The 25,570-nt window shown below is 39.5% G+C and overlaps 1 protein-coding gene across 4 annotated transcripts in view; it reads right to left on the bottom strand.

Moving 5' to 3' along the window:
• Positions 1 to 2,180: 2,180 nt before the first annotated feature.
• Positions 2,181 to 25,570, bottom strand: part of srcin1b (SRC kinase signaling inhibitor 1b) — a 106,080-nt gene continuing 82,690 nt past the window's right edge. For 2 of the 4 annotated variants that reach the window (XM_088000856.1, XM_088000859.1), the window contains 10 exons: positions 25,220 to 25,395; positions 24,295 to 24,425; positions 22,364 to 22,511; positions 12,460 to 12,763; positions 11,886 to 12,216; positions 11,656 to 11,798; positions 10,931 to 11,080; positions 10,726 to 10,827; positions 7,952 to 8,089; positions 2,181 to 2,313 (listed from right to left, as the gene is read on the bottom strand). In XM_088000856.1, coding sequence (XP_087856982.1) covers positions 2,281 to 2,313; positions 7,952 to 8,089; positions 10,726 to 10,827; positions 10,931 to 11,080; positions 11,656 to 11,798; positions 11,886 to 12,216; positions 12,460 to 12,763; positions 22,364 to 22,511; positions 24,295 to 24,425; positions 25,220 to 25,395 — 1,656 coding nt within the window. In that variant the 3' untranslated portion in view covers positions 2,181 to 2,280. Of the gene's footprint in view, positions 2,314 to 7,772; positions 8,090 to 10,725; positions 10,828 to 10,930; positions 11,081 to 11,655; positions 11,799 to 11,885; positions 12,217 to 12,459; positions 12,764 to 22,363; positions 22,512 to 24,294; positions 24,426 to 25,219; positions 25,396 to 25,570 lie in introns of those variants that run through there. The other 2 variants (XM_088000860.1, XM_088000857.1) reach the window with 2 other exon arrangements.

Raw genomic sequence — 25,570 nt, 5'->3', positions numbered from 1 at the left:
CATGTATAACCATGAATGTCCATGAATTTTAAACCTAAGGCTTTTCAATGAAATAACTTTTGAGTGGTGCTCTCTGGTGACATATGGGAGTGAACAGCTGCTGTAAACTGAGGACTTTTAGACAAACAGTTTCATTTTGAAATGTTAAAATGTTTGCTCTACTGGGCCTGATCTGGTCTTCTGCTTTGTACATCATGTAGGCGGGATGTTTTACCTGTTCTTTCAGGGAAGTGCTAACTGTAAATAAAATTGCAAAGTGAAGGCACATGTCTTAAGTGTTCAAACTAAGGTGTCTGTGGAGCTGCAGAAGTATGGCTGAATTGCTGAACTGTAAATTCACTGGGATTGCTCACATTTTTCATTCAATTTCACCAGCCACGCCCAGGCCTGATCACTACCAGACCAGGACAGAAATGCCTAGAACCTGACAGCAAGTAGGATTAAAGATCTTAAAAAGAAAACAGCCTTGAAAAGATGAGTAACAAGGCTGCATATTTCCATTTCTAAAGCTGTTTTTGGACTGGAGCCATCATCTACGAGTGGAGAAAGAATAGCAAGTACTTTCCCCAAGAGTGGTCGGTGAGCACCGACTCAAGTACATCACGAAACAACCCAGAACAACATCTGAAGCTCTTACTTGCCTGAGGTAAGGTCAGTGTTCGTGACTGAACAATAAAAAAAAAAAAAGGCATTTGTGGGAAATTTCAAAGGAGACCACCTATCCTAGCCAATAAATACCACAAATGGTCCATCTCACATCAAATCTTTGATTTAAGGCAAAATTTAAATCCAATAAAAATGCTTCCTCAAAAACTTAAATGCGCTGTCAAAGCTTGCAAACCCTCCAATGTAGTGCAATTAAATCAATCGTGGAAAAAAAAAAAAAAAAAAAGTGCACCACAATTCTCACTGGCGGTTATCATTGTTGCCACTAAGTGTGACTGGATCACCTATCAGGTTTAGGTGGCAAATATCCTATTACATTGGGCCAGGTTGGTTTGAACCTTATCAATGAAAAATTGCTAATAAACAGTTTATTAAATAAAAAAAATAAAAATCTGATCGTCTGTCATATTAAATTTAGTTCCATTATCTGAAACATTTGTGTGTGACAAAAAACGAAGAAACAGTCAAAGATGCAGATACTTTTCAACAGCATTAAACCGAATTGAATAAATTATAATCAGGGGATGATTGAAGTGGCCTAAGCAGTAAAGTAGAAGTAGTGTAAATCTACAGAAATATCAGAGAGGTTTTAATTTTGGCCATAATAAAATGCATTTTACCTGACCAAAACATGCTCAAGAGGACCAAACCTAAATAAGACGGAAGACAGCAGAGAAAGTGAACTAGCTCTGAATTCAGTTCGGTTTCTAAATGGTTATCCAGTTTTACTCTGAACTAAACTTGGACATAGATGTTCTGAGAGGTAGAATTTACTCCTTAACGTCACCTGTCTGTCCATTTATATTAAAACATCCGCTTATGTGTAGCTGCCAGAAAATGAAATTCAAGCAAGTTCAACCCATTGTGGTTGTTATTCAACAATGCTGGACTGGACCGTTTTAAAGCAGCTTTATGAAGCTGTCAGAGATGAAGCAATAGATAAATTTAAATACTTTTATGTTTGACAAGTCCAGTTAATACTTTCATATCTTAATAATGCAAGATTTGGCAAAATGCAGGTACATTACAGTAAATTAGAAGATCGAGAAAAAGTTACTTTTTAGTCATTTAATTCAAAACATTAATCTCAAACAGAAATTTGTAAATCAGTTTTATGTTTCAAGTTTATTTCTATTGATTTCTTGAAGTGAAATGTGAGTACTTTTCAATGATATTCGTATTTACTGAAATCCACCGGTAATATGAAGTGAATCACTACAGCAGCACCCTTTGTTTACATCTCATGCAGCTTTTACTTGTGCATTTGCTGCAGAATTCACTGAATAAAACAAACAAAAAAATTATTACATATACGGAGAATCCGCCAATCCTCAATTAAGCGTAAAACTGGGACATAGATCTGGTGTTAGGTTGTTAGTTATGGTGGTAGATGGATTTACACATTAGATGTGTTAAACTGCTTGTTGCAGGTCCAGAACCGCTGCAGTCACTTTCCAAATTTTACACATGAATCGGCATAGTCACATTAATTTCTCAGCAGACAACAGGAGCTCCTGTTTGCCTCCAAACTGTGACATTTTAACCAACAGTCACCTTCGAGGTGTGAATTAGGATTTAGAGGTCCAAAAGTGGAATGATCCGAGTACTCAGTCCTCACGTAATTAGTCCAGATGAGACCTGAGAGACCTGAGAAGCAGACAGGATGACAAAAGGCAAAGCAAGTGACGAAGAGGAGAAGAAAAAGAAAAAAAAAAAAAAAAAGAGGCTGGCTGACGGACTAAAAAAAGATGTCAGAAAAAGCAGTGAAGGGAAACGTCGGCAGAAATGATGATGATCGGCCGGATCGGTGAGCAGCAGAAGCTCAGGACTGCCCCAAAAAGCAAGCAGAGGGAGGAGGGGAAGTTTCAGAGCAAAAAAGGGAAAAAATTTAATGGAGACATGAAGCGGTGAAAGGGGAGAAAACATAAAAATCAAAATTTACAAACAGACACATCAAGTTTTTGTTAAATCCCTTAAGCCCTTCATCCCTGCACTAGTGCTGCTCTGTGATTCGATCTGATTGGCCGATGGGAACGTCAGGTTTTGGTGCATCGGTGTGACGGTCCTCGTGTGCGCGGCTGTCGCTGAGCTGAAGCAGAGCTGCTGTTAGAGCTGCAGGACAGAAAAATCTGTCCTTATTCTGTTCCCCTTCCTCCTCCGAGTGACGCAGCATAAGAGGAGGAAGAGGAAGGAGGACAGGAACAAAAGGCAGGATGCAAGGAAATTAAGGCTGCGTAGGAAAGAACTGGAGATTGAAAGGGTGACGTTAGGAAAGACGAGAAAGTAAAAAAAGAATAAAGGAGATGAAGAGTAAACAGAGGAAGGAAAAAGAGAGGGGAAGAATGAAATAAGAGACTGGGGAATTCAGGAAAGAAGAGATGAATAGAAAGAGAAATAAGGGCAAGAGACATGAGACGGGGAGTGTAGAAGGAGGAATGAGAGGAGCCCACAGCTCCGAATAAGAGTCAAAAACGTTTGAGTTTCTGACCCCATCGTCAAACCGCCCGGAAGCAGAAGCAGGAGACTCCACAGCTTCTCTCCGAGCAAATTCATCAACCAAGTTGAAAAAAAAAACAACAACAACAAAAAGCCGGCCGTCCCCTGCTCCCCTCTGCTGCCACTGCTGATGAACGGCTCGGAAAAATGATCCGGACAGAGTTTCCCTCCCATCAGACATCCGGGAGTCTGCAGACAGTTTGTCCATCCAAATGTTCAGCGAACCGAGAGCCTTCGCAGGAAAACAAGTTACGTTCAGGGAGACTAATGTTGGAGACGCTTGGAGCAACAGAAACGATGCAGGAAAGCAACCTGGCACAAAGTCGTTGGGTGAACCTGGCCGAGGTACCGAGGCTTAAAAACAAATTCCCTGGAATTTCTTCACATTTTGTGACGTTGCAACAAACTTTGATGTGGTTTATTGGGATTTTATGTAAAGAACCAACAGAAAGCTGCACATTGCAGAGAACAGGGATGTAAATGAGCACACTCCTTGAGTCTGCCTGTATCAGCTTTGGACATCTAGTTTTTTTTCTTCTTTACACAATATCTCAGACTGAGTAGAGTGTCTGAACATACATTTTGAAATGTTCAATGAGATTTAGGGCTGAGATTTAAGTGTGCTTCTCTGACGCATGTATATTATTAGATCTAAGCAATTCAGTTGTAGCTCTGGTTGATTATTCAGGATTGTAGGTTTCAGGATTGCATCTTTTTCTACGTATTTTCTGAGTTTGAAGCAAACTGCAAATCAATCCAACTCCAACCCGTCTGTGTTCTTCATGATGCTGCTGGTCCAGTAAACTTTTTCAATAACCTCTAAAATCTTCACACAACATTTGGATTTGCACCTACATTAAACTACACAGTCAAGGAAACTGGTTGCATTGCATTTCATTTATGGGTTTCCGATTAAACGGGAGTGGATACAAATTCCCACCACATCAATGCATTTGTCCTTTACGTTTCAGTTTGCACCCATTTACTACTTCACTTAAAATCCCAATAAATTACACTGAAGTCTGTGGATTTGAATGACATGAGACAAAATGTGAGGAACTGCAAGGGGTAAGAATACTTTTGGAAGGCACTGAGCAACTTTTCCTCATTTAGAGCATAAACCTGAGTCGAGCATCAAATTAAAGTCGAGTTAAAGTCAACAGCAGTGCAGAATTGTTGCATCCCCATGTGGACGGTCCGTCTGGTCCACTCTTAATGTTAGAACCTTGAGGGAATGTGAAACTTTAAAATGTACTGTTTGACACAGAAGAGCATTTTTTCCCCCCATCGAACATACTAAAACAGGACAAGAAAACTTACTTCAGCCATTTCTAACAGGGCACAAAAGGATTTTTTTTTGTCTCCAAAACCGACAGGAGATAAAACTGATGCACATATTTAAAACTTATTTTGGGAACATTTCTATATATTTTTTAAACTTTCTATTAACGGTAAATGTGATTAATTTTATTGTAAGAATTACCGTATTTTCCGCACTATAAGGCGCACCTAAAAACCTTCAATTTCCTCAAAAGCCGACAGTGCGCCTTATAATCCGGTGCGCCTTATATATGGACCAATATTGAGCCACAACAGGTCCAGCAACGGACCTTACCACAGGGGCCGCGTTTCATTGGCTAATGCCCATTTTAGGTCACAGTGCAGCTACCACGTGCGTGACCGTCTCACAAACACAAGCTACAGTAGTAAACATATGCTAATGTACATTGTGGACCATCAAAACCATGAATGCCGACTTACCCAGCCTTGCAAGAACAATAGGCATCAGTGATCTTGTCCACAGCTATATTTATGCTGAGGGTGTGAGGATCTGCTGTTTTCCTCATCTATCGGTAGCTTTTAGCTGTGACGCGGAGGCATCCAGTGGCTCAAACACCTTGATGTTGTCCAAAAAAGATGACATGAACTTGTTGGTTCCCCTGTCCATTGCCGTGGCTGATATGTTGTGAAAATCCGGCAGAAATGCTACGCTAATTAACTCAGATCGAAATGAAAGACGTCATGTTTACACAGACATGCAGTAGGCTGCTTACGTAGTTGGTCCACTACGGTAAGCAGCCGCCAACTTCTTTTTCCCCCGTAGAAGAAGTAGTGCGCGGTGCATGCTGGGATAGTTGTCAGAACACTGGTTTGTTAATAAAGTTTGATAATACATTTAAAGGGGGGGAGGGGCAGGGGAAGAGAGACAGAGACTGCAGCGGCAGCTTGTCGGTTGGTCTGTGTTACCCAGAAAGCAGTTGGGCATAATATCGCAACACCAACACCGTGAGTGAAACAACGACTGGGCCAGCCTACTATATAAAGTACTCGGGGACCATTTCTTTATTAATGTGGATGTGTAATAATAGAGTATGAAGCGTCTATTCTATGCGCCTTATAATGCGGTGCGCCTAATGTATGAAAAAAGTCCTAAAATAGGCCATTCATTGAAGGTGCGCCTTATAATCCGGTGCGCCTTATAGTGCGGAAAATACGGTACTTACATTAGATTTTAAAATCTATAAATGAAAACATTTAATATCCATCATGTTATGTATGACAGGGCTAAACTCCACTTCATCTAACATATCTTAGTTTCTTTTACATAAATCATACGTTTCCAGTTTTATCTCAAGCGATGACATGTAGTTTGTTTTGTGCATCTGCACATTTCGAAAGATTGTGACTTTTAAGTGTTGCTTTTGAGGCTTTGTTTTTATCTGAAGGCAGAAAAATATTTTGTACAGCATCAAAATTAGATTTTGTTTTTAAAACAAATTTGATTCATTCTAATTCCAATTAAAGAGCAAAGCTTTTTTCTGCGGTTTCTCTGTATTTGACCTGAACTTGCTTGAATATGACAAACACCAAAGTGCTTCTGTAATATTATTATAATATTCCGATTGCACAGACTACAGTACAGGAATGTTTTAAGTGTTGCATTAGCACCACAGCTGTGGTTGGAGTATTATATCTGATTTGTTGCTAGGGTGGACAGATTTCAAACCACTGGCCAGCCTTAATATGAGGCTGTAATATAACAGTACAGAGGCTTTACTTTCTTTACTCTACAAATATCGGAGCTTTTATGTTTCAGGAATACATGTATAGACTGAAAACTGAAATAGCGTTGAGCGGCCAGCTGGATGTGCTTGGTAGTCTCAGAAACGTAGCACGTCGAAAGCGACTGGCTGGGTCTGAAAGAGCAGATATGATTCATCCATTCATGGAGACAATAATATTCAAGCGTCCGTTTTCAAACAAGCTGTGCTTTTATCACCAACTCTGCTCAGGCTGGACTCAATTTCTTCTGGAGGTTTTACTGCAGTTCACGAATCCAAACATGAGGAAGGGAACTGATTCCATTTCCTCAGCAGTGTCTTAGCTCCAGGTTTTGTACTTTGATGTTTTCGGTGTGCGTCTCAACAAATTAGAACTTTGTCTGCAACATTCGTTGCACAGGTTTACTCTGTGCAAATTTACTTTGCATAATTAGCAGAAGTTTTATTAGACGGAGGAAGTGCAGTAGAAGATAAGTGCACAAGCAACAGGAAGATTGCGGCATAAATCGATTGTGAAGCAAAGTCCAGGAAGGACTGGACTGCTACTCTTTTTGAATGAAATTTTCATTCTATTTGAATCCAATTTGGAGTCCAGTGTGGCGGTTCCCTGGCCATGTGGGGGGCCATTTCATCTGCTCAGCTGGTCCACTGAGCTTTATCGAGTCCAGTGTCAGTGCAGCTGTTCACCGGAGAATTTAGACCTCTTCATTTGTTCCTCCGTTGAAAAAAGTTTTAATTTCCCAGCAGGACTTGGCACCTGTTTATGTTGAGCTATCCCTGCTTGTTTTTCACTCAAATAAATTAACTTTCTCTAATTTAGTGAGAATGATCTGACTAAGTATGGGACTGTAAGTTATATTTATGTTATCCTGTAGGGCTTTATTATTAGATTTTTTTTTTGTGACTCCTGGATACTTGGTTTGTGTTACCATCTGTGAGCAGCAGGTTTGAATCCTGTAGAAAATAAAAACAGAAATTTAATTTGAACAACCATTAAATGTTTCATAAATTCTGTAGAGTCACAAAATAGTGACCAGTTTAACTGTTGTTGATAATCAGCTCACAACTGCACCATTTTTGCTTGGACAAAAGCTAAATTGAGGATGTTTTTCAGGAAACTGTTTTAGGGGAAAATGATTGAATGAGGCATTTCCAGCCAGTAAAATAAACAGTCAAGTCAGTCTCAAAAAACAATATGGAAAGGACATCAATTTATGCTCATCTTTTGTATTTTTTAAGCAATATTTGATATTACCTATGCAGAGTTATTTTTAAAATGTTATTTTTTGTGCCTCCACGTGTGTTTTGTTTTCCATGTCTGCTTTGCTCTTTCTGCTGCTTCTGAATCCATTTCCTGCATGAATTAAACTCATACGTAGGATAACCTCGCTCAAATCATTCTGCATAATAAGCTGTATCCTTCTGGCTATTTAAAGGCAGCAGTTTTAACAGGATGAGCGATCAGAATTTTTCTGACTGAATTTAGGTTAGTCAGTGGAAAAAAAAAATAAAAATAAAAAATCTAACACACTGGACAAAAACTTGATGCTTCCACAAGCTCGTCCAAATCCAGCCACCCCAAAACATTAAAACACACAAGAGGAGGAGGTGAAAATCAGTTTGTGCTCCCTCACAGAGTCTTCTGGGACAAAGAGGCGGAGCTTCCTCTGAAGTGACAGCAGAGAGGAGAGGCAGGCGGAGCGTCAGAGGGGTTAGAAGTGGAATACCTGCTGCTGGCCCTGGACTTTGGGGAAATCCTCTTTCTGCTTGCGGGTTTTTGGTCTCTCCAGGCTGCCCTGTTGAAGGTGTTTGAGTCGGGCTGCGACGGTGGGACCTTTCGTTGGTCCTGGCGAGTTACTGCTATTCTGTGGGGGAAGAGGAGCAAGTTGTTTTATTAAGCCATTCTGGAAAACCTGATCTTAACAAGACAGAGTGACAGCCTCTTGATAACATTGCACTAATGTGGAAACTATTTACAGAATGACTTGGAAACAGTGTTGCAAAAAATTTACAGCAAAAATTTCATGGATAAATTGTTGCCACTTCTTTCTTAGATTTTTTTTTATATTGTTTATTTCCTTTTAACTCTTCTTCCAGGTTCTTTTTAAAGTCTGTTTGGCTGTGAACACAACAGTTTGACCTCAGTCACATGAAATAAGTCTAGATTTTGCTATAATTTTTATTTTTAATTTCTTGGGATTTACATTTTTACAGTGTTGCAAAAATGTTTCTCCCCTCGGTAAAAATTTCATTAAACAGATACAAGTAGTGATTTTCTAAGTGAATGTTTTTTCGAAGGTTCAATTGACAATTTAAATCTTCATCAGATGTCTGTAACAATCAAGTCCAAAAGTCTAAAAATAGTCAAACAATTGACATCCTTAAATTCAGTTTGGTGTAATAAAACTAAATACTTGACAAAGAGTCTTGTATATCTTGTATATAATTCTGGAGGAATTTCGTCCCACTTTACTTTGCAAAGCTGTTTTAATTCACCCACATTGGAGCGTTTTTGAGCAGCAAAACACTGTCACACCATCTCAATAAGTTGCATAGATAGATGAATGGATGGACAAACAGATGAGCAAATAGACAAAGAGAATGACAGATGGATGGATGGATGGATGAGCAAGCAAACTGATGACAGATGGCTAACTACACAGACAGATTGATAAACTAATAGATGGATAAATTACTTGGAGAAAGAAATGGGCAAATATTTTCCCATACTTATTTAAAGCTAAAAAAAAAATATATAGATACTTCAATTTCCAACTCTCCTACAAGAGTTGAACTGTGCAGAAACCCTGCTCTCCAACCTTCCTCCCTTGCTTTAAATTTGTTTTCATTTTCATTTAGCAACTCAGGGGAAGAAATGACAGCCTTGTGCCTTGGGGATAAAAACACTTTAAGATAATTTTAGTGGCTGTCATTTCAGCTGACATTAATCATCAGTTAGAAGCAGCTCTGAAAACAGGGTGTGAATCTTAAAGACCTACCTGCATGTAAAAAAAAAAAAAAAAAAACTGCTACTGTGAGCCTAAAATCCTCAACATCTTTTATTTTGACAGTTACCTGCCTGGTGGAGTCGGGAGATAATTGCTGAAAAACAAAACCTCTTTACTCAGCTGAACACGTCGGAGAAACTGAAGGCTGTTTTTGGAGGTTCCCCCCCCCTGGTTTTTTGTGCAAACAGGTTTATTTGGGCACATTGATGTACAACTACTGCACACTAACTCAGACACATTGGGATAAAGCCAAAAATCTGGGTTTGATTTTTGTGTAAAAAAATATTCACACAGGATTATTTTGTTACTGTAATGTAGTATTTCTCCAAATGAATAAAAAATCTTCCTCAGATATAAGGGAAGAGGAGTTTGTGACACCTGAGTTGGGCAGGAACTGAAATTTATTGGACAATATGGCTTTTTTACGTAATCATTCACTGTAGCACTTGAATAAAAACAACAACAAAAATAAACATAGCAGGTTGTTTGGAGCCTTTTCGAGATCATGTTCTCTGTCCTCCTTTAAAATAAATTTCTGTGACATAGAATCTCGCACTTTCACAATAAAAGTCTCAACGACGAGTGACTGGAAACATGACTAACAGCTGACCACGTCTAGGGACTAGCCTGTACAGATGTTTTCAATTCCTGAGGTAAATTTAGTTAGATACCGATAGATGTGCAGTAATTCCACTGTAATGTAACTTGATGTAAATTAAAAATTTATTTTCTTTTTTGTTGCAATGTTTTAATCGAGAATTGAATCTAATAAATTTTAAGGTAAAATGTATTTTAAACAAATCAGAAGCCTAATTTTTATGAGTCTTCAACTTATCAGTTGCATAAGTTGTCTGCACAAAACTCCCAAAGCGCTGAGAGTTTTGTGCAGACTATTAACCATGATACTATCAGCAGTTGAATTGGATGCCTCTCGTTTGGCAATAAAAAGCGACAACCTTCATAAATGAGGATCAGAATGTCATCATTCACTTTTGTTTTTGTCCAACAAAAGTTAATAGGCCCCTCCGCCCCCGCTTGTATCACTTCTTCAGCTAACCTTCTGTGCAATTGTTACTCCATTTAGCAGCAAAAGTAAATTTGATTCAGCTCAGTAAATTCTGGGGAAATGAACCAAGGCGTGTGTTCGAACTAGATTTACTCTGACGTCTGAAAGACAAACTAATAACCAATTTCCCTCCTCAGTGTTTTTCTGCTTCACAGTCTGACGACTGGATAAATTAATGTTTCTTGTGAATAGAAGCCAGAAACCTACACAGATCTTGAGGCAAAGGGCAAGCAAAAAGCACATTTCTAATTACGTTCAAGCTGACGTGTTTTTCCATTTTCTTTTCATTTCTTCTCTCAAGACTTGTATTTAGTCTGCATGGAAGAATGAGCAAAGTAGGAAATAAACAGTAGTTAATAAAGAGAGTAAAGTTAGAAGAACCAGATCTAGGAGTGTGGCAGCAGCAAGCGGCAGCTTGAGGTTTTACCTTTCTGCCCAACGACCCAAAGACGCATGGAGGGGGGGCCTTTGGTTGGCTGCTGCTCTGTTTACTACTGGGGGAATCTTTTACAGGTGTTCTCTGAAATATCTTTTAATTTATGAAATAATGTGGTGAGAACATTTTAGAATATGATGAGGCAAAAATAAATAATAAAAATAAAAAAAACTCAGCAGTTTAACAACTGTTCTACCTCTAGCTCAGCGAGAATCTTCTCTTCGTCATCTTCGTCCTGAATGGCCGAGGCGGCGATCACAGGTGGAGTGGAGGCTGGCCGGGGTGTGTCTGAGGGGGTCCTTCTTAGCTTCACCAGAGTTTTTGGCAAGTCGCCATCTTCTTCGATCTATACACACAAAACAGAGCCAGTCAAACCTTCTGTGGTGTGTATCTAGTCCTGCAGGGTTCATATGCATCCCTGCGGTAAGACATCTTATGTTTGATTCAGTGGTGTCTCAGAAACGACTGGTCTGGTATGTAGCCACACGAGTCTGGCATGACATTATGACTGACAGTGGTAATATTTTTCTTTCAATAATGGGCAGCATATATCAAACAGCAGCTGAACAAATTGTGATGAGTGGATGATTGACCTGAGAACATTTGCAGAACTGCATCTCTTGTGGGGATCAGCACATTTCAATGGAAACTGCAATGGATACTTTCCTCTCTACCGTCACTACATGCATCCTCAGTATGAGGGATCACTCCAAAGATAACAATCAACTGACCACTGTCACTACATGCTTGTAAAAGAAACGTTGTCAAAACATGTAGAAGTGATCGCTGAGGTCAGTTGACTCAATGCAAAGATGATATCCTTTAGAAGATATTTGTTGTTTATTATGAACAGAGACTGGATAAATTTGCTTAAAGATCTGATTTCACAGCTGATGTGAATATCAAACCATTGAGTCTCACCTTCTGGTTCTTGCTGGTGACGATCACCTCTCCGGTCCGGTTCGTGGTGAGGCCGTGAGCCGACGGGAAGCTTCGGCGAGGGGGAGGTGGCGGAGGAGACTTGGACGGTTTTTCCGTTTTGTATCTGGCTACGCTGAGGTCCACTGTAAAAATCAGAAAAGACCATAAGATTCATTTCATAAATGATCCGTTTATCTGCACAGTTGATGGGTAAAATCTGCACAACTCACCAGACCCTCGATGTGAGCCGCCACCCTCCATGCTGTTGAGCTTCTGAGCAGCGAGCTGCACCTTGCCAGGCTGCTGGTCCCCACTGGACGTAGAGGTGGCTGTGGTCCCAGTGCTCCCAGCAGCTGAAGAAGTAGCTGTGGTGGAGCTTATTGGGAGGGTAATCTGAGGTTTGGGGGGCACTGCCGGTTTGTTTATGTGCTTGGCAGCAAAGTCCAAGTCTGGGATGGCCTTCATCAGCTCCGCCTGGGTTTCTTCCAGCAGGCGATTGATGTCCTGGGCACTGAACTGGGTCAAACTGGCACGTTTCTCCTCCCAGTCCCGCTCAGCCGCCTAACAGATAAATAAAACAACAACATGAAATTATTGGCAGGATATATGGAGCTCGCTTTCTAATGCTGCCCCAACAAATGGAATAAGAAACCATCTGCTCGTGTGTGACGGGGGTCTGAGTAACAGATTTAAGAGCTTTCAGATATAATGTCAAATGTAAATGAATATCTGCCATCTGGCAGAAGAATGAGCGGCAAATATATTTCTGTTCACAGCAGAGAAATTAACATGATGAGGTTTTACCAGTCTGACTTCAGCAGACACGGCTTTGTCTGCAGGGCGCCGACTGGGCAGCTCATCCAGGACTCGGTTTCTGAAGGTCATGGAGGACTGGACGTCCTGCTCAGGACCGGAGGTGTCGGCTTCGCTGGCAGAGGAGGACAGGGGCATCCAGTTGGCCAGACCGGCGCTGGTGCTCAGGTCACTGAGGCTGAGAGGAGGACTGTTCAGGATGTCCAGGTCAGATCTGCGGCTCAGGTCGTCTGATCTCTTCTGGGATTGACTGGAAAGGTCTTCGGGGGTCTTCCACACGCCTTCTGAGACTTGTCTGTGCAAACAGACAAAACACAATGCCAGTAAACATTAAACGCAAGATACTACACTGTACAGAGAAACGAATGCTAACAACATTACTTTAAAATGACAAATTTCCAAGAACAACTTAAAATTTAGAAAACCGTTTTCAAAATATTTTAAAAGCACAAAAACAGTGACATTCATTTGTATTTAGCCTCATTGAGACGATACTCTGTAGAACCACCTTTCACATCATATCTCACCCTACATTCTTAATGTCCTTTCAGTCGGGACACTAACTGGGTCATTATAACACATTAATATGCTTTGACCTAAGACATTTTTGTAGATCTGCCTGTATGGTTAGGGTAATTTCCCAGCTGAAAAATTTACTTTTCATCAGATTCAAATCTTTTGCAGCCTCTAACAAGCCTTTTTCAAGGTTGTTGTGTATTTAGTTCCATCTAACTTCCCATCAACCCTCCACGAAATTCCATGTCCTCGCTAAAGAATAGTTGCGGAATAAAGCATCTTTACTGTTTAAAAATAAATGTTTAAAGAAGAATTGATTTAATTTACATTCTCTGCAGCACAGATTGGGTTTGCCAAGTAATAGATGAGTTATTTGTATTTCAAAGCTTGCTCTAGTATTTTATCATCTGCCGACATGAAACACTTGAACCCACAAAGAGGCTGGTGTGGAAGTTGAATCTGTGGAGTCTTGATCACAGCTTGCTCTGATGAACTAATCATCTGATGTAATTACTGACCAGAACATCTCAACATTATTTTTTATCAGCAGTACTGATGGTGGGAAGGAGAGCATGCTGCTGCATGCTCTGCTAAACTCGCCATATTCAGGCATTACTATAAAACGCACAGGTGCCAAGTTACTATTTGACACTAACAAATAGTTAGTGTCTAACTATTTGTTGGGGGCCGTCTGGATGAAAAAAAAAAAAGTGTTCCGACTGTGTGAATTTTCAGGTTTTTAATTAAAAAAAACACACCGACTCCAAACAGCTTTGAAAAACTATTGATCGCTCTGTTCAATACTCCAATCCTTCACTTCCGACGTCCATCATGGCGCCTCGAATGATTAAGTGACGCAGTTGCAAAGGGTCAGTAGTTTGGGTTATGCAGAACTGATCTGATCGTTTCCATAGCAATGAGCAGAAGGAAGAACTACAGAATTACAGTGACCTCATTGTAGCTATGACCTCATCTGTGATGTGGTAAAAAGATTAAAACTTCTGAGGTTATGAATGCTTGTATTTCAAAACATCAGTTCATATAGAATCAGCTCTTCGACACCAACACTCTTGCAAAGATTTTTAGTACGGACAACCATTAGTTAGCATGTTTTTTCACCTGAGTTTTGCCATTGGCTATTTAGTTACGACAGGGATGAAGAAGGTTTGCGATAAAGTATTTCCAGGTAAAAATTCAGACACAGGTAGCTCTAAGGAAGAGGCCACCGAGTCCGAGTATGATGTTTTTGATGCCTTTCTTTTCGAACCTTCCCCGGCTGGGGAGGTTCTTCAGGAGCCTGCCTCAACTGAGAACCAAGCTTCCCCGGCTGGCGAAGCTTGGTTCTCAGAGTATGATGCTTTTGATGCTTTTCTTTTTCAACCTTCCCCGGCTGGGGAGGTTCTTCAGGAGCCTGCCTCAACTGAGCAGCAAACTTCCCCGGCTGGGGAGGTTCTTCAGGAGCCTTCTTCCACTGAGCAGCAAACTTCCCCGGCTGGGGTAGTTTGTAGCCAAGAAGAGAGCGTCATTCGAGGGAACAATTTTGCCAATCTTCCCAAAGAGCAAACTTCTCCGGCTGGGGAAGTTTGCTGCAAAGAAGATCTCACAAAGAAGATGGAAATCACGCGTTTTCTCAAAACGTTAAAGGAACTTTTGTTATTGTTGTTTTTTGGTTTGTCTTTCTTTTGCTGTTTATTGTTAATGCTTGCTTCTCTTTACTTTAGTGATTATTTGTGTTTTTTATTTTTTCTATACATTATCTCTTCACTTTCTTGCGGAACAACATGGAGAAACAGTTGTGCCAATCTTCCCAGTGAGAAGGAGACAGTTGGGTCCAAAAAATCAAGTTCCTCTTTAACGAAGGCGTCTCTAGAAGACTGGACCCACAAAGAGACCACTGTCCAAGGGAAAGAGTTCCCCATTCTTCCAAAGGAACAAACTTCTCCGGCTGGGAAAGTTTGCTGCAAAGATATTGTGAAGGCAGCAATTCCGTCTTTTCTAAAATTCATATGGGAACATCTTTTGTTAGTGTCATTTTTTGGTTTGTGTTGCTGGTGCTTTTCATTTGTATTGCGAGTTTTTCTTTACTTCAGTAATTGTTTTGGGGTTTTATTTGTTCCATGTATTGTCTGGATACATGCATGTATATATATTTATATATATAGATTAATGTAAAATATTAATCCCTCTCTCTCTATATTACTTTCGGGGTATGTCTTATATTGGAAAAAAATTGTCGAATTTTTTGTTTTAACCATAAACCGCGGAAGTGGGCAGGAGGCGGCGCTCATTAAGATCAGAGGGAGGTGGCAGACGCGGCGACGTATGGAGAGGGGGACGGTGCGGGCGTGGGCAGGAGGCGGCGCGCAGCTAGATGAGAGGTGTTTCCCCGAAAAGTAAGACATATGTCGGCTTATATTAGCCGACCCTCCTGAACCCGCCGATACGTCTTACAATCGGGGAAACACGGTGTGTGCGTGCGTATATATATATATATATATATATATATATATATATATATATATATATATATATATATATATATATATATATATATATATATATATTCCTGCAGATTGACGTCATTTCCCAACTCTATTTCTGCAGTTAAAAAGCAACGGAAGTGATGGGATCTAGCTTGTTCGGTAAGTTATTAGTTTCCATACTTATTTCTTTCATATTCTAACCTGGCACGTGGTTAAAGCGTAAAAAAAAAAACACATAACTTGTTGCCGATGCCTTTTGTGTGCGTTTGTATCTCGCTAAGCTTCGTCCTCCTTCGTTTCGAGCACGTGCCGCCATTATCTCATGACTTCTCAACCTCTATTATAAAGTTTGACTCGACCAGAAATATTTATCTCCGTGAAGTGTCCTGCTCTTTTTCCCCTAATGTTACTTGTCCTGAGCCACCGAGTCAACATAACTGCTAAGCAGGTAATGGGGAGAGTTTGAACGGACCGCTTCGTTCATATACTGAGGGCTGTAGGAATAATAGTCAGTGCAAAGTAGTCTACAGATTCTTTGTTGGGGGGCGGTGAGAGACCTGGATAAAGGCTAGGGGGGTGCTGGCCCGAAAAAAGCTTGAGAAACACTGATTTAGTTGGTAATGTTGCATGTTCTAAATTACTTGCAAAAACATTGACTGAAAGTAGGTACCGGCTTTCGCTCTTTCTGTAAGCTAAATGTGGCTAAGTGGTGAAGCTAACTAAAAACGAATAACCGGAGTTTTAAGCATCCGGTAGTTCTAAGAGCGGATCGAGTCAACCCCTCCTGAGCTTTTTACCGTGTGCACGGCCTAGCGGGGACCTGTTTTAATTTTTTTTTTGTGATTTTGCAAACAGAAAAGCGGACGGACCGCCCGGCTGGCTGATCATGAGATCTACCGCGCTATGCCGAGCTCCACCGCGTTCTAATGCGACCTGCCGGAGCCTCGCACAAAGACTGCGGGAGGAGTTAAATCTAAAGTTAAATCTTGTCGAAACTTTTATAAAAGAGATGAAATTAAGCAAACATGGTCCCTTCCCCTCCTCACCTGAACGTGGGGTTATTCATCCTCCTCCTCCTTCCCCTCCCCCTCTTCCACAGGTATGCTTTGTCCTTATTATTTAATAATAATAAAAAAGCGGATTAGATCCGCTGTTTTTATGGGCCACGGGAATTATGTATGATGATCTGTATTTGTGTGGTTTAGGCGTGTGTTGATTTTGTGCGATTTTTGCAACAAGGACATGAAGCGCGTTAGCAGTGGCGGTTTCTGATATGGAAGGCTTGGGCAACCGCCCAGGGCATCATTATGTGGGTGGCGGCATGATGAAGTGACTATCTATACTAAAATGATAAATTCTTGACACTTTTTATAATAAAGTGTACTTTCTTTGGCACTTTTTCAGATGGTCGATAGTAGGGAATTTTCCATAAAGAAAGAAATCTAAAAAAAACAATCTCTATTTTCTTTCAACAATATAGAAAAAACTACTAAAGATAGCCATAAATAAATGTTTTTATATGATGCTGCAGCCTAATTGACATCTAGGAAGGAAGTTTCAATGAAATGCATTAAAAAAAATAAACATTTTGGTGCAAGTCAAAAATTCTCTAAAATTAGATTTTTTTTTAAAAACAAACAAAAAATCCCTATTTCCTACAAGCAATATCAAGGAAACTATTAAAGATGGCCAAAAATGGATGCCTTTATGTTATTCAGCAGCCTAATTCATCTGTAGTAGAGAAGTTTTATTGAAATCTGATGAAAAATACAAGTTTGGGGAGTGGTCAAAAAATACTTAATTTTGTCAATTTTTGAATTTTTTTCCCCCCCGTCGGTCAAATTAGCTTTGGAAGCAGTTTTGCAGCCTAATAAATCTTTATTGAATAGTCCCAGACCCCTACAAAAAATTTAGCCTGTTAAGACCACATAGCAGGACGGGCAAAATAGTTTTTGGGGCTTGGTTTCAACATATATTTTTTAATATAGTATCCCAAACATGCCATCTCTGCTGTCAGGGTAAATATTGAAATTTGTTTTATTTTTAAAAATTACATATTTTAAAGAACCTTCATTTTAAAAGTAAACTATACTGTACATATTCATGTTTTTTGATATGATTTATTTATATTTAAGGGCTGTCATTACAAAATAAGTGTCAAATTTATTTATTTTTTAAGTAATCGGCTTTCAAAAACCCCATCTTTTTCTACTCAAAGGTGGGTTTGTGGCAAGGTACACCTACCCCCCAAAATCTTGGAAACCATTAGATATAATGGGCTGAATTTTTTTCTGCTCTTTTCTGGTAATGCACTTAATAGAAAAATGCATTCAGAGTACAAAAAATATAAAGAAAAAAAAATTGGTTGCCGGTACCTACTGAAGGGAATCTTATTTAATGTTGAGGGATTTTTGCCTGTAAGACAAACCTTTATGGCACAGACATTTTGTTTTGAGTTGAAATGAACTGACGTCTAATTTAAGTTTGAGTGTTTAGCTTGTTAATTGTATTGTTAGAAGCAATTGTTTGCACTATCATCTGCCGACATGAAACACTTAAACCCACAAAGAGGCTGGTGTGGAAGTTGAATCTGTGGAGTCGTGATCACAGCTTGCTCTGATGAACTAATCATCTGATGTAATTACTGAGCAGAACATCTCAACATTATTTATCAGCAGTACTGATGGTGGGAAGGAGAGCATGCTGCTGCAGCAGCCCGACTCCGCTAAACTCGCCATATTCAGGCATTACTATAAAACGCACAGGCGCCAAGTTACTATTTGACACTAACTATAGTTAGTGTCTAACTATTTGTTGGGGCTTGGGGGGTGCCATGCCATTGCGGGGGGGTTAAAAAAAAGTGTTCTGACTGTGTGAATTTTCAGGTTTTTAATAAAAAAAAAACACACAGACTCCAAACAACTTTGAAAAACTATTGATCGCTCTGTTCAATACTCCAATCCTTCACTTCCGACGTCCATCATGGCGCCTCGAATGATTAAGTGACGCAGTTGCAAAGGGTCAGTAGTTTGGGTTATGCAGAACTGATCTGATCGTTTCCATAGCAATGAGCAGAAGGAAGAACTACAGAATTACAGTGACCTCATTGTAGCTATGACCTCATCTGTGATGTGGTAAAAAGATTAAAGAACTTCTGAGGTTATGAATGCTTGTATTTCAAAACATCAGTTCATATAGAATCAGCTCTTCGACACCAACACTCTTGCAAAGATTTTTAGTACGGACAACCATTAGTTAGCATGTTTTTTCACCTGAGTTTTGCCATTGGCTATTTAGTTACGACAGGGATGAAGAAGGTTTGCGATAAAGTATTTCCAGGTAAAAATTCAGACACAGGTAGCTCTAAGGAAGAGGCCACCGAGTCCGAGTACGATGTTTTTGATGCCTTTCTTTTCGAACCTTCCCCGGCTGGGGAGGTTCTTCAGGAGCCTGCCTCAACTGAGAACCAAGCTTCCCCGGCCGGGGAAGCTTGGTTCTCAGAGTATGATGCTTTTGATGCTTTTCTTTTTCAACCTTCCCCGGCTGGGGAGGTTCTTCAGGAGCCTTCTTCAACTGAGCAGCAAACTTCCCCGGCTGGGGAGGTTCTTCAGGAGCCTTCTTCCACTGAGCAGCAAACTTCCCCGGCTGGGGTAGTTTGTAGCCAAGAAGAGAGCCAAGAAGAGAGCGCCGTTCGAGGAAACAATTTTGCCAATCTTCCCAAAGAGCAAACTTCTCCGGCTGGGGAAGTTTGCTGCAAATATCTCACAAAGAAGATGGAAATCACGCGTTTTCTCAAAACGTTAAAGGAACTTTTGTTATTGTTGTTTTTTGGTTTGTCTTTCTTTTGCTGTTTATTTTTAATGCTTGCTTCTCTTTACTTTAGTGATTATTTGTGTTTTTTATTTTTTCTATACATTATCTCTTCATTTTCTTGCGGAACAATATGGAGAAATAGTTGTGCCAATCTTCCCAGTGAGAAGGAGACAGTTGGGTCCAAAAAATCAAGTTCTTCTTTAACGAAGGCGTCTCTAGAAGACTGGACCCACAAAGAGACCACTGTCCAAGGGAAAGAGTTCCCCATTCTTCCAAAGAAACAAACTTCTCCGGCTGGGAAAGTTTGCTGCAAAGATCTTGTGAAGGCAGCAATTCCATCTTTTTTAAAATTCATATGGGAACATCTTTTGTTAGTGTCATTTTTTGGTTTGTGTTGCTGGTGCTTTTCATTTGTATTGCGAGTTTTTCTTTACTTCAGTAATTGTTTTGGGATTTTATTTGTTCCATGTATTGTCTGGATACATGCATGTATATATATTTATATATATAGATTAATGTAAAATATTACTCTCTATATATATATATATATATACACATCTATAACTGTAGAGAGAGAGAGAGCCAGCAAAACGCAAATAACTTTTCACAGTTTTTTCCCCAAACTAACAGACTGTTGAGTAATGCTGTTGGATGCAGGTAAATTTAGCTAAAAGATTATTAGCTGGCTAATGTTGTTTATCTTCAGCTATGATTCATTTTGCCCACAAAAAAGTTAATTTAACCCCCCCACCCTCTTTATGCGTCTGGAGTACTAATATTACTGAGTATAACAGAGAGTCTCTAAATCCACACCTACCTATGAGGGGCCGTTTAGGACAAAATCTACGTTTTGTCTCTCACACACTACCAAAAACTCACGCATACTCGGACAAAAAATAATCACACACACTCAAAAAAAAAAAAAAAACTCACGCACACAAAAAATAATCAAATTGCGTATACACACCACTAAAATGTCACACGCATACAAACGTTAACTTTCTCGCACACATACACCAACAGCTCGCACATTGACACAAACGTTAACTTTCGCGCACACATACTGTACTAGCAGCTCGCACATTCATTGTGTATGTTTGACTACTATGTTTGACATTTGTCCTTAACATAAGGTAGCTCTGGAAAGATAGTTTCAATCACACAATGAAGTGCAAATATTTTGAAAACAAAGTAAAAGATCTTGCAGGTAAATTAATTTCTCTCCTCCTTTATCAGAAATGAAAAATTATAAATGCACACTACGTGTTGGGAACCTGTGTTTGTTGACTGACTTATTTGTCAGACTTACGAGACAAAAGCTGAAAAAAGATCGATTCTCTTCACGTTTAAAATAACACAAAACAGCGAAAAAAGACCTCCACACCAGACCTCGTTTATTTATGTATGTATTTTTATTTTGATAGCTGCTTATTTTGATAACTGAAAGTTACAACACTGACATGATCATACAAGTAGTTTTTACCGAGAAATTGATCAGAAGCGCCGCGAAAATGGTCAGATTCACCGGATCCGCGTCTCTGGCTGCAATGCGCGCTCCCGTCACAGGGGGAACAGATTTTCACGGGGGAACAGAATTTCTCACAAGACCTCTTAATTCCTGTAATGCTGGCACCCAGTGGACAGATTGTACTACAGCAATTTTGCTATTTTTAATCAATCAGATTTATTTATTTCTATAGCACATTTAAGCTACAAGAAAGTTAAAAGTTCTATATATATTTAAAAGCACAAATATACTAAGTAATAGAACATACAGTGAGTCAACAATCGAAACTTAGTTTAGGATCTACGCATGCGCAGTTTGATCAAAAAATTATGCCCCGCCTCTTCCGTGACAATTCTCACACATTCAAAAAAAGTCTCGCTCTCACACATACATAAAACGAGTCTTAGTACTGTGTGTGTGTGTTCAACTTTAGTCTCGTGTATGTGAGAGAAACGTTTGTGTGAATGTGCGAGCTGCTAGTAGTGTATATGTGCGCGAAAGTTAACGTTTGTGTGAATGTCAATGTGTGAGCTGTTAGTAGTGTATGTGTGCGAGATAGTTAACGTTTGTGTGCGTGTGTGACATTTTAGTAGTGTGTATACGCAATTTGAGTATTTTTTGAGTGTGCGTGAGTTTTTTTTTTGAGTGTGCGTGAGGTTTTTTTTTTTTGAGTGTGCGTCAGTTTTTGGTAGTGTGTGAGAGACAAAATGTAGATTTTGTCCTAAACGGCCCCTCATACCTACCCCCCCACCCCCCCACCTCGCTCACACACGCCGTTCAACTAGACAGCTACTATTTGTAATCCATAGTGGGGGTGTTCTGTCAGATCAGCCTACATTGTCAGATAGTCCTACACTTAACTCTGACATGTATAAGCAGTCATTACCATATGATTTTATTTAATCAGCAACATAGAATCATGATGTAGATCATCATACACTTTGTTATGAACAGCTGTATGACATCCTGACTTAGCAGTTAAGTAGATTAATGAGTTTTACACGGGTGTGTGTTGTAGTTGACTGCAGCGGCAGCCAGACCTGCTTTACATACACTTTGAAACCACGACAACGCATATATATTTATCTAGTTATCATATTATGTGATATTAAAGACAATTTAATGACTTATTTTCGTCATAACTTGTTGCGTATGCTGAACTGACAACTCCACTGACGGTCGGACTTCTTAATGCGCGGGCATGCGTACTAACTGCATGTAGGCCAGCCTGACAGCGTATGGCTATCTGATAGAACAGGGGCCCAGGAGTAGTTTGGAAACCACTGGGGGGGCCCAGGAGAAAAAGTTTGGGAACCACTGATATAATCTATGTTTTCATCTGCACATGGCAGACTACTTTTCCTTTAACTACTATGGAAACAGTAAGGTTTCCATACTCTACTTTTGTGTATGGGCATAATTTTGATATGGTTCCACTTCTCTTTTTTTTGGTTGCTTTCAAATTAAACGCACAAAAGCTCCATATTCGGAAATGTGTTGCAAGAGCCAAACTGGTTTAACATCAAAGTAAGAAACCATCTGATAAAAAAAAAAGTGGAGCATTTGATGTGAATACCTGCGAAGTGTGCTGAGAGCATCAGTCATGGTGTTGCAGCGTTTCAGTAGAGCTTCCAGGCGTTGAGGCTCCTCTTTTAGGAACTTAACAGCCTCCACCTCCACCCTCAGTACCACTCGCATCTTACTCTGCAGGCTGGGGAACTGGTCTGAGGAAGAGAAGGGGAGGAGATAAATGAAGAGAGAAACCCGTTTGTCATGTTATTAGAAAAGGGTAGAGCAGGCTTGTATTCTTGGCCCACTTTAATTAGAAATTTAAATAACACGAGGTCTCACCGATTAACATTTTTTTTGTTTGTTTTTTGTATAAATCAGTAATTGGATTAGGATAGGTGCTTTTAAGCTCAAAAAAATAAAACCAGGGTATCAAAATCAATAGCCAAAATCTCAGAGATGATTAACATCGACTTGGCCATCATTAATGTCAGCAATTGGATTGTTTTCACATTTGTAACAATCCAATCACACATTACTTTTTCAATGTATGCATCGTATTCAGTAAAACATACAATACAGTCAGCACCATCTCAGCTTTGCATCTCCAACTTTATAAAAACAGATTAATCCCATGGTTGTCTCTGTGGAAGTTATTTACTTTGAAACCCAACAACATCCATCCATTCATCATCTTCAGCTAATTCAAGATCAAGTCAAAAAGCTAACGGGGCAGGGAATGAAATTCAAACAATCCTCTCACCCAGCGACAAGTTCTGTCTGAGAAGTTTGCTTAGTTGTAAATAAACAAGACTCAAAGAAATGGGAATGGACTTGCGGTAACCGAGGATTTGATGAGAAAGAAAGAACTCTGGAGTATTTATTAAAGTCCAGCAAATCTCAGCAGATGGATAGCTGAAATGGGATACCTTAGCTGTTCAGGTACCAGAGCTTTGTGAATATCTATCTTATAGTAATGAACAGAGCTCACCTTCACTTTATCCACCAACTTTGGCAAAGCTAATTTCAGACAGTCATCCCAAACAGACAACTCTTAAATATTTGGATTTCGCTCTTTTTTTCAGGGTAATTTCTTCCTCACATTTGTAGGATCTGTTGGACATGGTAACAACAAGTGTTCAGATATAACACTCTGCTATAATGAACCCCACTGAGCTTCAAAATAACTCATTAATAGTCAGTGAACAGAGAGTAGTACACAGGTCAGGGCAGCAAGGCAAGAGGCCAAAGCTGAAACTTCATGAACAGCAATTAAATGGTAGGAAGAGCCATAAATATTAATGTTGAATTGCTCACACCTGAACCACAACCTCCAACTAAAACCAACATACCATTTCATATTTCATTTTGAATATTTACAAGACTATGTTATTCCATAGGATTAGTCTCACCAGTTTAAAGTACCTTTCAAAAGTACTTGAACTTTTTTTTTTTTACATTAAAACACCAACTTCAACTTATTTAATTGAGATGTGTGATAGACATGGTAATGCACAAAATGGTGTATAACCATCAGGTTTTGAAGGAGTGGCAGAAATTCACAGCTCAGATGAGAGAATCTGTTGGCAGAGTTACAATATTCTGCCATTTATGAAAGGTGGCGGAAAGCTATAAGAAGTCCTACTTCCCATAAATCAAGCAGGAGACGGGGCAAAACTGTGGAAGACGGTGCTTTGGTCAAATTAGATAAAACTGAATGATTTTGCCTGTATTCGAAACACTGTATATGGTAGAAATTAACACTGAACACCAAAAATCAGGCATGATAAGGGAATACTTTTCTTCAGTAGGACTAGATTTGATGGGGAGATAAATGGAGGTTAATACAGGTTCATTAAAAAAAACAAACTGTTAGACGCTGCAATAGACTACAGCACTTCTTTTCACTCAAGATCATGATACTCTCTTATCAACCTCAGCTGGATCCTGAACATCCACTGGGTTTAGAAAGCAACCGATTTGCAAAGCTGCACCTACTTTTGAGTTCAGCGAGAGTTTCTCCCAACATCCTCAGCTCTTTGCTCTTCTGCTCCACCTCTTGCTCCGTCACCAGGCCGTGGTTGACAGACGAGTTCCTCTGCAGCTCCTCAACAGATTTCTCCAGGTCGCTGTGAAAAAACAAAAACAAATACCCTCAGGAATAAATGTGGCTCAGTGTTTAAGACGAGACCTCCACAACATTCAACATGATTTTCTAAACGGACCAAAAAAAATTATTCTTTTACAGACCAGTTGCTATGTGTTCAGCAATTACTGTATACATCTGGGTTAACACAGAAAAGGAACTAATTAGAACCTACAGCCACCGTTGACTCTCCAGGGGCTTCATAATCATTGAGACATGCAAAAAAAAAAAGGAGAAAACAAACATGCCTGGAACTAATTAAACTAAACCCTGTACAACAGAATGAAATAAAAGTCATAAATGTTCAGATCTGAATGTTAACATGTTTCGTCAGCATCTAAAAATAAAACTATTTTCTTCAACATTTCATTTAAGGAATTCTGGAAATAAAACTTCCACATGTGACTCCATTTAAACCCCTCACAAATCCCAAAGAAAAAAAAAGTGAAACCCCTTTTTTAGTAAATATTTTGTAGAATCCCCATTTGCTGCCAAAATAACTACAAGTGTTGTGGGGTGTCATTTCAGGAAGTTTTGTCACCGAGTGAAACTCATGATAAACATTTACACTCCGATGTATACTTGAAAACTTATTTCTGTTAATTATAATTTTCCATTTACAGCTAATGAAAACATGTCATTTAAAATTAGAATATTAAATCAAACCAATAAAAACAATTTCAAATCAGACATATGGACTTAATAAACATAACGCTTTCCATTTCTTTATTTGCATTTTTTATTCTGATCAAACTGTCATTTGTGCTCTGAACTCACTGCAGTTGCTGGATGAGCAGCTCCTCCTGGTTCAAGTACTTCAGCCGTTCCTCTTCCACTAGGAGCCGCTGTCTTTGGAGCGGGTCCTCCTGGGGTCGCATGGCGTCCAGCATCATGAGGCTCAGCTCAGACTCAGTCTGACGCAGTAGAGACAGAACTGAGTCCTGGTTCTCCAGCTGAAAAAAAACATGTCTTTTTACTTAGTTTTATTTTTTTTTTTAGAAATTGAGTATTTTAAGTAATAATAAAAAAAAGACTACAAATTAGGAAAAAATGTCAGATCTTAAAAGTATAAATATTTATAGCAGTAGTAACTCCTGAGACGAGCTCTACCCATTCCATTACATTAGG

The sequence above is a fragment of the Poecilia mexicana genome, unplaced genomic scaffold, assembly GCF_051168715.1.
Source record: "Poecilia mexicana isolate PSO_F unplaced genomic scaffold, ASM5116871v1 scaffold_19, whole genome shotgun sequence".
Taxonomy (NCBI): Eukaryota; Metazoa; Chordata; class Actinopteri; order Cyprinodontiformes; family Poeciliidae; genus Poecilia; species Poecilia mexicana.
Note: the sequence above shows the minus strand (reverse complement) of the source record. Positions and strands in the feature narration are given on the sequence as shown.